The sequence below is a fragment of the Sphaerodactylus townsendi genome, linkage group LG07, assembly GCF_021028975.2.
Source record: "Sphaerodactylus townsendi isolate TG3544 linkage group LG07, MPM_Stown_v2.3, whole genome shotgun sequence".
NCBI classification, from domain to species: domain Eukaryota; kingdom Metazoa; phylum Chordata; class Lepidosauria; order Squamata; family Sphaerodactylidae; genus Sphaerodactylus; species Sphaerodactylus townsendi.
This window is the reverse complement of record NC_059431.1, coordinates 77,485,820-77,499,491: the sequence shown is the minus strand read 5'-3', so window position 1 is coordinate 77,499,491 and position 13,672 is coordinate 77,485,820. Positions and strand designations below refer to the sequence as shown.

At 39.0% G+C, this 13,672-nt stretch overlaps 1 protein-coding gene across 8 annotated transcripts in view; it reads right to left on the bottom strand.

Annotated features, from left to right (window-relative positions):
• Positions 1 to 13,672, bottom strand: part of APBA1 (amyloid beta precursor protein binding family A member 1) — a 104,279-nt gene that overhangs the window by 15,565 nt on the left and 75,042 nt on the right. For 7 of the 8 annotated variants that reach the window (XM_048503156.1, XM_048503160.1, XM_048503161.1 and 4 more), the window contains 3 exons: positions 11,311 to 11,456; positions 4,169 to 4,201; positions 2,770 to 2,856 (listed from right to left, as the gene is read on the bottom strand). In XM_048503156.1, coding sequence (XP_048359113.1) covers positions 2,770 to 2,856; positions 4,169 to 4,201; positions 11,311 to 11,456 — 266 coding nt within the window. The remainder of the gene's footprint in view (positions 1 to 2,769; positions 2,857 to 4,168; positions 4,202 to 11,310; positions 11,457 to 13,672) is intronic. The other variant, XM_048503162.1, reaches the window with a different exon arrangement.

Genomic DNA, 13,672 nt, shown 5'->3' with positions numbered 1-13,672 from the left:
AAACATTTTTATCTCTATATTCCATTAATATACCAAAGAATATAATTTTATCTACCTAACTTTAAAATGATGCATTTTATAATGTTCAAACAAGTTGAGGTTTGATAAGAAATTACTGCAAATATTTTGATTTCCCCCAATATTGGAGCACTCCAAATCTTCAGATGATTTCACTTAGCGGATTCATATAAGTATTTAAAAGTACAGGGGCAAGAACTCTGTGGGGCAGGGGCGTATCTGCCATAGGGACATGGGGAGTCAAATGTCCCTGGGTGCCCCCATTTGGTCATGTAGGGGACGCAAAATATTCAAGCTTGTTTGTGGTTTTTTAGTATTTTAGTGTTTCTTTTTTTTTTCTCAGTTTTTTTTGGCCTGCTGCAGGCTTGCGCAGCTTTAGGCTAAGGTAGCACCCTCAAATTCTCTTGGTGGGAGATTTTTTTTAGGGGAGACTCTCCAGGGTTTTTTTGGGTGGAGGCTTTTTTTGGTTCAGGGTCCGGTCCAAAGTCCAAGAAGTTGCTCCTGGAGATCCCCCAAAGGGGATGCCCCCATTGTTTCCAATGGGAGCTAATGGGAGAAGGGGGCTGCACCTTTGAGGGTCCCTAATGTTGGACCCCCTGAACCAAACTTCACCAAACCTGGATGGAGAGTCCAGGAGATCATCAGGAGGGTCTCCTAAAGATACCCTGAAAGTTTGGTGCTGCTAGCTTAACAATTGCACCCCTGACAAGCAGCCCCCCCCCAACTTCTCCTTTTAAATCCACCCCCTTCAGCATGGATTTAAAGGGAGAATCTGAGGTCCCCAGTTTAAACATGGAAAGTGATACTGTTTCAGGGTGAGGGGGGAATCCACTCATAGCAAAGACTGCCTCACTCATAGTAAACACTGTCCATCAGATGATTATTTCAGTTCTAAAACTGGCTCTAAAGCCAAACTGAAATGCATCTGAAAGCCTGGAGTTCCACAACCACTATCCACTCAAATATCTTGTCCAAGAACATATCTGCATTTGATCTAAAATTAATAACACCTCCTCAGCCCAGATATGTCTTCTTGAACAGGGGCATGATAACCTCTTGCTTTAAGATGGCCAGTTTTCTAGAGAAACATTCAGTATTCCTTGCACTCAGCTGGGCACCTTCCCTCCAGGTGCACGTGGGAGAGCTGAGCGCAATGGTAAGAGGGCAGCACCTTCCAAGCTACCTTTAAAGAGTCAAGTTGAACCACTAAAAGATTTCTAAGCAACTTCAACTGCATTGTCCGTACTACAATAACATTTACAAGAGATCTTCTAAAGCAGAATATGCCCACATCAGAATGAATACAAGTAATTTAATCCACATGTAATTTTGTTACAAGTAATTTAATTTAATTCATCAGATGAAGTAATTCCTTTTTCTAGAAAAGCTGAGCTGGAAATCTTACAGCTCCATCCAGAATAGGCGGGTGGCCGGAGACAGCGATGCTCCTGTGCTACCCTGCCCTCTTCAAAGGGCTTTCCCACAGCAGCACGGAAAGCCCCAAAACAAACAAAAGAACAGCTGGCAAAAATTCCCCAGAGGGGATAACAAATATGCCACCAAAAAGTGGTGCATTTCAGAGGGTGGCTCCACTGACACGTGGGGCTAGATAGGCAATTAATGCCAACTAAGAACCACCCGTTGGCCCACGCCAGAACAACCCCAGTCACACCAGTGCAGCTTTCTGAGCTGGCGGGCCTAGGGAAGGATGGCGGCTTCTGGATTGGATGCTTTGGAGTCATGCAGCATCTGTTCACTTGCGCAAGTCACCCCGCTGCTGGTGCATTTGCCCGTTGCGCTGGTGGGAGGGGTACCTGCGCCAGTGCAAGGCTCACCAGTTCCTCCCCGGTTAGGGCTGCTCAACAAAAACAAAACAGTAGCAGCATTTAAAAAGAACCCACAGTAGTCATAAACAGAGTCTAGAGCAGACTTTGATAACCACTATGTAGAACTTGTGCATTCATTCTGAGCTTTCTGCAAACTCCATCATATGTCCCAACTCCTCAAAAATCAAACAGGTTCTACAAGATGGCAGAAGGATACTGAGTAGTAATCACATCAACCATGATGATTATTGCCCTATTTCAGAGATGAGCCAGGGCTTCAATCAGAGAAGCAGTGCTATTTGAAGAAAATACCCCAACGTTTTTCAGGAATCCATCATATTTGTCAGAAGATGACCATCCCAACTAGTTTCCTACTCCTATAGACATTCCAAGTTTCCAACAATCTACCAGGGCAATCCTATTATATCCTTCTACAGTCACTTCTGGTTTTCAGCTTGTAAATTCTGGTTGTTCCATCATTAAAGGTGACCTGCCTGGCATTGACAAGGGCAAATGTTTTTCTGTAGATGTTTCCACTTTATGGAACAGCCTCCCTGAGGAGGTGAGCCATCCTTGGAGATTTTTGAGTGCTACAAGGCTTTTTATTCATTGCAGAAAACCAAAGTGAACATATGACTTGCTATAGGCATAGGCATGAAGTTATCCTGGGACAGTCCCAGGATATCTCAGTGAGTTGTAAACCTTTATAATAGTGGGTGGCTGCAAAATTGTAGCCCCCTAAGGAAAAAAAAAGACTCAGTGTTGGTTGGTCTCCTTTTGCAAAACGTTTTGGAAGAAATGGATTATTGTCAAACTCCAGCATCTCACCAATGATCTAAAATCTGTGATCCAGATACAAATGGAAAAAAGCTACTGAGAGATGTTTCAGTGAAACAACATTGCTGAATGTTAGTGTTGACTGTACCTGTGTATCTGCATTCAGCACTTTTATTCTCTGTGTTGAAATGAAGAGGTCGACTTCTGTCATGGGTTGAGATTCACCTTCAGGGGCCTGCAATTAAAGCCAATCTTAATTAGCAATAAAAAAATTGAGAACCTTTAAAACAGAGTGTGTTAGATAACTGATCAAATAAGCATCAAGGGATAGTCACCGGTAGAGCAATGCAAACATGTTGTATTAGACTGCAGAAGCTAAAGGTAAGCACAAAGGTATGGAAGGTATATATAGGTATGAAATGTGAGTTAGAGCGCAATACTGTGCACAAATTGTTAATTGTCTCACCCACCAGCACTCATTCTATAAACATTTATCTCTCTGGTATAAAAGGGAAGCTAGGGAAAAGTATGCTCGCCTGCTCTCTCCGCTTCTCTTTTGTTGTGGTCCTAAAATACAGAATCATCCAGCACAACAGTGTTCATCTATAATGGGAACCTTCTTGACCCTGCTATTTATCGACTGGGTGTGTTTAGCAGGATTCAGGGAATGCCCAGGTATAGAAGAACCTAGGGTAGGGGACTGATTGTACAGTAAACTCACTCCTGGGGACAGAGGGAGAGGGCAAAGATGTGTCTGCTGTTCATTCCCTTTTCATATTAGGGTGGAGAATGTTTACATAACCCATTGTGTTTTTCATACAAATTACTCGGCTTACATTTTATTTCATTTTAACAGGAGTTCTTTGAAGGCAAAACAAACTAATCATAAAATCCACATAAAATGGGTTTAAAATCTGTCAAAACCAATTCTGCCACAAGAAGGGAATAAAGAACTAAGGACTCTTTGGAGAAACAATAGAAGTATTACAGTATTAACCCACTCAGAGATTTAACAAACATAATTTTGTACATTAAAAATCTATCATTTTTAAAAAAGCATATAAAACTCCATTAAAATCCCAGATTGAGGTGTTTTAGTAATCTTAGTGTGTAATTTTGTGAATATAAGCAAGGTTTTTTTGCATCCAGCAATTTGACACATCCAGAAATCAAATGAAGCACCCTTTTAATATGAGGTAATTAAAAATGGGTATTTAAAGCGCTAAATTTAATTAGAAACTTTATCCATCAGCTCTGCATTTGGAAAGTATTTTGAGAACAGTCTATTTGTTTAAATCCATTCATTACCCCAACTAATATTCTAATATGAAATGGCTAATGATGAGCAACAAAGAAGAGCAAACCAGGCAGCTGGTTGATTGTGCAGCATCCGTGTATATGATGTCTCAAACAAATTGGAAGAAAAAACTTGCTGGATACAGAAAATTTAAAAAATTAAAAAGTCAAAAGTCAGAAAGGAAAAAAAATAAATGAAAAACAAAACAAAAAACAAGGCATAACATCAAGCTGATGAGGTTGTACTGCACCTTCTTCCTGCTTTTGGCTAATTTCTGGGCCATCTGCTTAGCATGGAATAAACAGAGATAGGAGAATGGTTAGAAAGGAACTTGCAGAGACTTCAAGTCAAGTAGGGATCTGGAACATCAGGACTGTGACTATCCCCTAGTTAACCTTCAGTTCTGCTTTTTATTTTAAAGGTCACACAATAGAATAGTTTTTTATACAGTAAGTAGAGAGAGAGAGTAAGAGAGAAAGAAATGGATAAGGGAAACATTTTCAGTATAAAAAGATTCTGCTAAAAGGTCACTACACTGAAGACAACAGAAATATGAAATCAACAAAAACAAGAAAAGCATCCTAGCCCTAATACACTGTCACACCCAAACCTAGACATTGACGTAAGCCCTGTAAAAAACCCTGACTGAATCATGTTCTAGCTGGGTGATATGTCGTATAATCTTTCTCCCACTTCCAAGCAGAATGTTTATCCAACTATCAGGTACCGTATATACTCGTGTATAAGTTGACGTGCATATAAGTCGAGGCACCTAATTTTACCACAAAAAACTGGGAAAACGTATTGACTCATGTATAAGTCTCGGGTGGGAAATGCAGCAGCTACTGGTATATTTCAAAAATAAAAATAGATACCAATAAAATTACATTAATTGAGGCATCAGTAGGTTAAATGTTTTTGAATATTTATTTCAAAGAAAAACAGTAAACTAGCTCTGTAAGTAGAAAAGAGGATCAACAAGAACAATATGGTGTCAACAATAACTTTAAAAGTACAAAAACCTTAGCTCAATCAGCAACCAAGCTAAAACACAAGAGTTAAAATCCTTCAAAACTGGATTCCTCCTCATCATCTGTATGTCCAAATGTAACCCAACTCAGATTTTAAGAGGGATATTATCAGAAATGGAAAAGAAGTTCAAGTCTTTGCCAGTGTGATCCCACCTTGTGACCCTTAACATTCACCAGACTTACAACAAAAGAAACTTTAAATCTGTTTTCTGTTTCATAAACAATAGTGTGCAGTTTAACAATGAAATATGGCAAACCAATTCAGAAACAATAATCAACATATAATAGTTCTGGCCTGCTATGCAAAACAGACTAGCAGGGTCTACAATTCTCTCTAGCTGTATACAGACTCCAGGCCTCTTAACTCTGTGAAGTTGACTGGCTCCAACTACAGGCATCACTCATTATAACATTTTATTATGGAAACCAAAATACAAACGAACAGTCAATCAATATAAACACAATATCCCCTTCTCAACAATTAATACAAACATTCTCATACCTGAAATACAGGCCTCTTCAACAGTTCTGAGAAAATGGAGCCTTTTCTTCCTTATATGGAAAATCTGAGCTCTTTAGCTCCCCTTAATGGCACATACAGCAAATACCATATGTGCTTGAGTATAAGACCCAAATATAAGTCGAGGGAGACTTTTTCAGCATAAAACTATGTGCTGAAAAAGTCGACTTATACACAAGTATATATGGTAGCAGCTATTAAGCCCACAGAAATAGTAATAACTTGCAGTACTCATGTTTTGTGTCCAGCCACTTGTGACCAGCAGCAGCGATACATATACTGCTAGGCTTTAGTTAAAACCAGAACACAGTACTGAAAATGTCATCCAAGGGACTATTTACTATAATGAGGAACTTGATGCTACACAACATCTATCACCGAGAACACTTGTTGTTGGAATCTTTAGGTTAAACTGCCTATGACATCGGAATAGCATTATTCTTAATTGTAAAAGGCATCTCAAATACAAATACTATACTTATTACATTTTCTAGCCATATATATTTTAAAGCCTTACAGTTGTCAAAAATATTTTCAGAGCTTAAAGGAAAAGGGTTAAAATAAGGAAGCATGGGCCAATCATAGATAAATGAGGTGAATCACTTTAGTTAGGACTGACATTTCCCATTCCCTGTGTGTCATATAGGTGTGTGTCAAGTTGCTTCCAACTCCAAAATGTCCTATCATTAACAGTCTTGCTTACATCTTGCAAACTGAGGGCTTCCTTTATACAGTGAATCCATCTCATGCTGTGTCTTCCTCTTTTCCTACAGCTTTCAACTTTTCCTACCATTATTGTCTTTTCCAGTGACTCTTGTCTTCTCATAAATCCAAACTGCACATACACGCTACAAGGGTCAGTGCTATCAGTCACAGACCAGGAAAGGGATTTGGGCACCTTAGTTGATAGTTCCATGGGAATGTCAACTCAATGCATGGCAGCTGTGAAAAAGGCAAACTCTATGCTGGGGATAATTAAGAAAGGAGTTGATAATAAAACTGCAAGGATTGTCATGCCCTTATATAAAGCCGTGGTGCGACCACACTTGGAGTACTGTGTTCAGTTCTGGTAGCCACATCTCAAAAAGGATATCGAAGAGATAGAAAAAGTGCAGAGAAGGGCAACAAGGATGACTGAAGGATTGGAGCACCTTCCTTATGAGGAGAGGCTGCAAGCGTTTGGGGACTACTTTCATTTGGAAGCTGGCTGAGGGGATATGATTGGGAGATCTCTATAAAATTATGCATGGGGTAGAAAAAATGTTGACAGAGAAATTTTTCTCTCTTTCTCACAATACTAGAACCAGGGGCATTCATTGTGAAAATACTGGGGGAAGAATTAGGACTAATAAAAGGAAACACTTCTTCCACGCAATGTTAGTGATTGAGGGTGTTTGGAATATGCTGCCACAGGAGGTGGTGATGGCCACTAACCTGGATAACTTTAAAAAGGGCTTGGACAGATTTAGGGAGGAGAAGTCGATCTATGGCTACCAATCTTGATCCTCCTTGATCTCAGATTGCAAATGCCTTAGCAGACCAGGTGCTCAGGAGCAGCAGCAGCAGAAGGCCATTGCTTTCACATCCTGCATGTGAGCTCCCAAAGGCACCTGGTGGGCCACTGCAAGTAGCAGAATGCTGGACTAGATGGACTCTGATCTGATCCAGCAGGCTAGTTCTTATATTCTTATGTTCTTATAATATGACCAAAGTATGGAAGTCTCATTTTAGTTCTGTTTTCTTAATTTGTTTTGGTTATTTTCTGCCTCATTTTAGTCATTTTAGGACCAGTTCAGGCTTGATTTGATCTGGAACTCACTTGTTTGTCTTTTTGGTGATCCATAGTGTCTGTAACTCTCTCTTCCAACACCACACTTCAAAGAATCTACTTTCTTCCTGTCAGTTTTCTTTATTGTCCAACTTTCACACCCATATATATTAATAGGGAATACTATGACATGAATTAACTTGATCTTGAATGTCAGTAACACATCCTTACACTTAAGAATCTTTTCTAGCCCCTTCAAGGCCGCCCTTCCCAGTATCATCTTCATCTGATTTCTTGGTTGCAGTCTCCCTTTTGGTTGATGATGGAGCCAAGAAATAAAATAAAAAGTCTTGAACAATTTCAGTTTCCTCACTGTCCACCTTGAAGTTGCATAATTCTCCACTAGTCAATACGTCTTGAAATTCAGCTGTAATCCTGTTTTGGCATTTTCTCCTTTAACTTTGAGCAGTAGTCATTTCATGTATTCACTATTTTCAGCCAGCAAAATAGCATTATTAGCATATCTCAAACTGCTAATGTTACTCCCTGCAATTTTTACTCAATCTTTATTTAAATCTAATCCAGATTTCCTTATGATATGTTCTGCAGATAGACTGAAGAGACAGGAAGATAAAACACAGCCTCATCTCTCACCTTGGCCACTTGGAAATCACTCTGTTTTTCCATATTCTATTGTAACAGTAGCCTCTTGTTCTAAGCCAGTGATGGCAAACCTTTTTGAGACCGAGAGCCCCAACTGAAACCCCAAACCCACTTATTTATCGCAAAGTGCCAACACAGCAATTTAACCTGAATACTTGGTCTTAGGTTTAATGCTAATAATCGAGCCCAGCGGCCCAAGCCAGCCTAGATGTGGGGGAGGGGGGGCACTCTGTTTGTGCATGCCCACAGAGAGTGCTCTGAGTGCCACCTCTGGCTCCCGTGCTGCCACTGTTCTAAGTAAAGTTGCACATCAAAACAATCAGATGCTGTGGCACACTCACTCCCTTTAAAAAGCCATAGCTTTTCATGATCCACACAGTCAAAAGCTTTGCTGTAATCTAAGAAACAGAATATGTTTTTCTTCTGAAATTCTCTCATATGCTCTAGTAACCAACATACATTTGCAATATGATTTCTAGTGCTTCTTCCTTTTCTGAATCCAGTGTGAACATTATGTATTTCTCATTCCATATATGGTAACACTTTTTCTTATACATTTTTGAGCACCATTTCACTTTTATGAGTAATTAATGTGATGGTATGATAGTTGTTGCCATTTTTGACATCTTTTTTGGGAACTGGAATGTAAATTGACCATTTTTAGGCCACTGTTTTATTTTTCATATTTGTTGCCATATTCTTGTCAATACTTTGATGGATTACATTTCTGTGGCTTGGAATAACCCTATTGATATTTAATTTACTCCTGGTGATTTGTTTCTCCCAATGGTTCTCAGTGTGGCTTTCACTTTACTTTCTCAAACTGTAGGTTTTTCTTCTTCTTCAACCCCCCCCCCCTTCTAGGAAGGAATCTGTCATTCTTTCATCTCTTCTATACAGTTCTTCAGTGCACTGTTCCCATCTTTTCTTTATTTTGAACTGTTTAGTTAATATATTTCCATGCTGATTTTCAACATGCCTCCCTTTGACTTCTTGCATTTTATGGAACAGATCTTTTGTTCTTCCTTTTTTGTTGTTCTCTTTTGTTTCTTTACACTGGTTATTATACTAGTTATCTTTGTTTCTAAATGCAAGTTGCTGGGATGCTGTATTTAGACTTTTGCTTCTGTTTTTGTATATTAGATTTTAGAACCGGCCACCCCCGAAGATGGTGTTGATTAGTGTTGGTTGTATCTCTATAGGGGCTGGTTAGTGTTTTGGCCAATTGGGTTAGTATTCTGTCCACTAATTATACAAACAAGTATCATTAAAAGTAAGATATATAATCAAAATGCTAAAGGCATTTACAATTCTATTCCATACGTAACAGACTCCCGAAACCACTACAACGAAGGTCAAAACTAAACTGTACATGAACACTTTATTCCTAAATCTAAATTTACATACATGGTTTGAAAGATGCTCTTATGTAAACTGTATATTAACAACTGTCTATTCCACATATGTATAAACACATTATTTGATGCACATGTGAAAATAGACTTTTTCTAAAACATGCGTACCTACATGCAATTTCTAAAGTGAACGACAACACAGTGAGATATGAACATCTTAGTTAAAACAATGGTTACAATATTATAGCTTAGTGTTTGACTGTATCCTTCCAGGATCCTTAGCCTACTTGCTCGAAGAACTGCTTACTTGGTTTTAATATTGATTCCCCACTGCCATTGTATATTTCCCCCTAATACAACTGTCTGATAGCAATAGTCTTGGCTACCCTTATGTATGGACTTTCTAACATATAAATACATTCCAGGGTTACGTCCTAAAGAGCTTGCTCTGGTGGACACAGAGACTTGTAAAACATAGGAATAGCTTCATCCCCCTGTCCCCAGGACAATTTCTTTTGCTGCTTCTGAAATTCCTCCCCCAGACTTACATTTGTGGCAATGGAAGAAAAAAAAGTGAGAGAAGCAGGGCCTTGCTAAGCATAGGCAAAAGTATACATTATAGACGCCTAAAGAGCTGTGGCTGAAAAGAGGTTTTTCTCACCACACTCTCCCTTTAACTTGCCCTATAATCATGTTGGAATGCCAGACATGACAATTTATAATCATTCTGCCAGCAGGGAGGGAAGAAAATGTGATGACATCATAACACAAGACAACAAAGGTACTCATTACAAGTTCATAGGGGAGAATGTGAGATTTATTTAATCTAATAAGTAGTTTTGTGTGAAACTCTCCACACAGCCCTTTTGACCGGGTTGGAACTGGCAGTCGCTAACATATAGAGATTATAAATTGATCTGTGAAGAACAACCTGATCCACAAACAAGCTGAACCTGGAATATTCATTCTTGATTTTATTGCATTCACATCTAGTCTCAATAGATTTCAATAAAAATTTAGGATGCTTGAAAGTGTGGTAGAATAACTAGCAGTTGTTCTGCCATGGCTAGGAAGCATCTTAGTCTGGCACCTGAGGCAGAAGCCATTTATCATGCAAGAGGTACTCAGACGGCTCTGTGAGAAAGTGGCCCTCAGCATGTCCTCCTGTGAACTATCAACAGCTTCTCAATGGTACTTCTGTGCTGCATATGAAGGTAAGTACCATTGTCAGGTTCTGGCAGAATAGAACAGTATTGCCTCTTTCACCAGCACAAGGACTCAGACCCAAAGCCAAACATCATCATCACAAACCACTAGATGGTTAAGCTGTGGATGACAGCATAAATTACTAGACATGATGCTGAACTCCTGAAGTATTCTAAGCTCCAGAAGCTTGACAGGATACATATTTCCCAAGGCTACAGCATGTTCTAAGTAACAAAACATACATGTCCATAATTTATAAGATTTTTAAAAGATCTCACATTGTAATCAAATATAAAGCAGAAAACAAACTAAATGCAATTTAAAAAATCTTGACTCTTATATCACTTTTAAAATATGGGAATAAAGAATCAATCCAACAACCTGCTAGTATGCCTTTAACAGATTGCCATTACCCACACTGAAATGATTGTGTGTGTATCCAATATTTTTTAAATTCAATATTAAAACTGCAAAGGGACTGATCCAGATTTCTATTACATCCTTCCTGCTCTTCTTGGCCTGTCCTCATGTGCACCGAAGTATATAGGCACAGAGCTGAAAGCATTAATTTCCATGCACAGATGATAGAATGGACCATCTTTTTAGGGTTTAGAAGTACAAAAACATTAATTATTTCACAGACTGACGTATTACAAGCAACAGATAACAAATACCACTATTGTATAATCTGACCCACAAAATGTAAAAACAGCATATTTACAATCTAGTAAATCTTTTTGGCCCTATCACAAAAAGTACTATCTTTTAGAAGAGATGTTAAACACACATAAATCATGGCTGCAGCTTGAAAGCATTACTAAAGTCAGACAGCAAGTCCGACCCCCTCACCTTGATTCGGCTAACAGCTTCTTGAGCTTGCATCATTCTCACATTCTTGGACGGAGTTTTGTCCGAAAGGAGCTGAGTGGAGCCAAGGTAATTGGCAGCAAATATAATCCCATCAATCAAGTCTTCAGGATCACAAGGCCCAGGAACTAGAACAGCAAAACACTGAATTATTGAGGTAAGTTACACTCCTAATAGGAAAGAGACAGGACATTCCCCAGTACTGAAGACAGCGCACGAAGGCTGCAAATTCAGCTTTAGATTGTGAGATTGTGCCTGTAGTTCATTGTGACAGAAAAAGATTCAACACAATCAGAACAGACAAACCAAGGGCCAGCCCTTCTATAGCAACGGCTGTACTTGGTAATATAACCTGACTCTTACATTTGCTTATTCTGAGCAAAGCAAAGTTCACCCTGAAGCAAAATAATCTGAATGTTTTTTCCTTCTTCCTTTTCACAGAAAGGCACAAAGTACTTACACATGCTCTCACCCTGCCGAATTGCTGCCTGCCACTCTTTGATCTGTTATGTAACATCAGATGTCTAAAACAAGAAAATGCTAAGTGGTATAGAGCTTTGTGCCCCAAAGAAATTATGGAAATGGAATAAATTTCCATATATTAACTTACTCTGCCCAATATAACCTGCTTCCCGGATTAAGGTTTTTCTGAATAACTGGTTGGTGAAAAGGAGCACAAAGGAGGAAAGAATGACAGGTCGTGGAGATTAGGTTTAGAAAGCCTGTGGGTAGAGGGGTTATTCTAACGTCCACCTCAGCACAAAGTACCCATGAGAAACATTCTAACTAAATTGACAGATCGCTGCAAAATGCTGGTTTTTAAGCATCTGTTGCCTACAATTGTCTGAATCTGGGCTGAATTTGTCCCAAGGTGGGGATGCCTACATTCACATTTGCTTCTGGATGAAACAGCAGGAAGACACTACAGCCTGGGCTACTTCTGCAGCCTCTAACCACTGTTCGAATTGAGAGGTCTCACTGAGATCCTGAGCAAGGATATTCACATGTTTCTGCAAGTGAACTTCTCAGTTATGTTCCAGACACTGGATTTGGAAATCTGTGGATAAGTACTAAGAGATGGAAATGATTTAACCCCCTACCACAAAGTGAAAAATCACTACAATAAATTATCTACTCTACAAGGTGATTAATCACTTTCTAAGAAATTGTCCTTACCCTTAAATCACCGTAGCTGCATTACCTACTTGGCTATGACATATCCATAAAACTAGCTGCTAGTTTATTTATTTTTTATTCTGCTTATTACATAACTCAAATCATTGTTGCTATGAATATAATAAAATGTACATCATCACATTCATATAAATGTCTTCATTGTGTCAGGAAACTAAAAAGGAGATGTTCAGAGAAAAGTGCTGGAGTGTAAAAATTAAACAATGGAACATGTTTTGTTTCATACAGGAAAAATTAATGTGATATATACAAAGTATTAAAACTTAACTTCATTTAAAAATAAAACCACCCAAGAAGTTAGTATTAAACAATATCTGTAACTAAATTAGAACCAAACCATCAATGCAGAAGTAGGATCCATTAATCACTACAGCCTGCATGCATACCACTACACCAAGTTAGCTCCACTCAAGTCCATTCCTGTGCACTCTCACTTTTAAGCGAGATGAATTAAACTTATTTCCTTTTAATAAGAAGAACTGGGTGTTGCCAAGTCACAATAAACTCATGGTGATTCAAGTGCCGTAGGGTTTTCACGGCAAAAGATGACCAAAGGTGGTTTTGGCATGGCCTTTATCTGCATAGCAACCCAAATCTTCATTGGTAGGTCTCCCACCCAAGTAGTAACCATGGCCAACTCTCTGTGACTTTCAAGGTCTGCCAAGATTGGGACAGTTAGGGCTACTCAGGCTGATCGATTCCCCACTAAGTGCTCACAAGATTGCATTCAGAGCAAGTGTAGAATACTAGCACCAAATACTAGTACCAAATCTAGACTATCTATGAAGCTTACAGGGTGCCTTTGAGGCAGTCATTATCTGTCAGCCTGGCCAACCTACAGAAGCTTGAGAGGATTAATGGGGAGAGGGGACCATATATGCTGTCCTGACTTTCTTAAAGGAAAGGACAGATAAAATGTAACAAACAAAATTTAAAGTTGGCTTAAAAGCCTGTGGATTCTAGTCCATGCTGGCTGTATTTTATATATTCAGGCAGGAGTTCTCTTAAGAAACTGTATGATTAAGGAAGCAGAAAGACAATCTATGTATTTGGAAGTAACTAGCCAATCTTGAACCAATTATTAATTGTCTGATTTAAGGCCGGTTTTCATACAAGCAGAATTTATTTTATAGTCAGAAGCATGCAACCA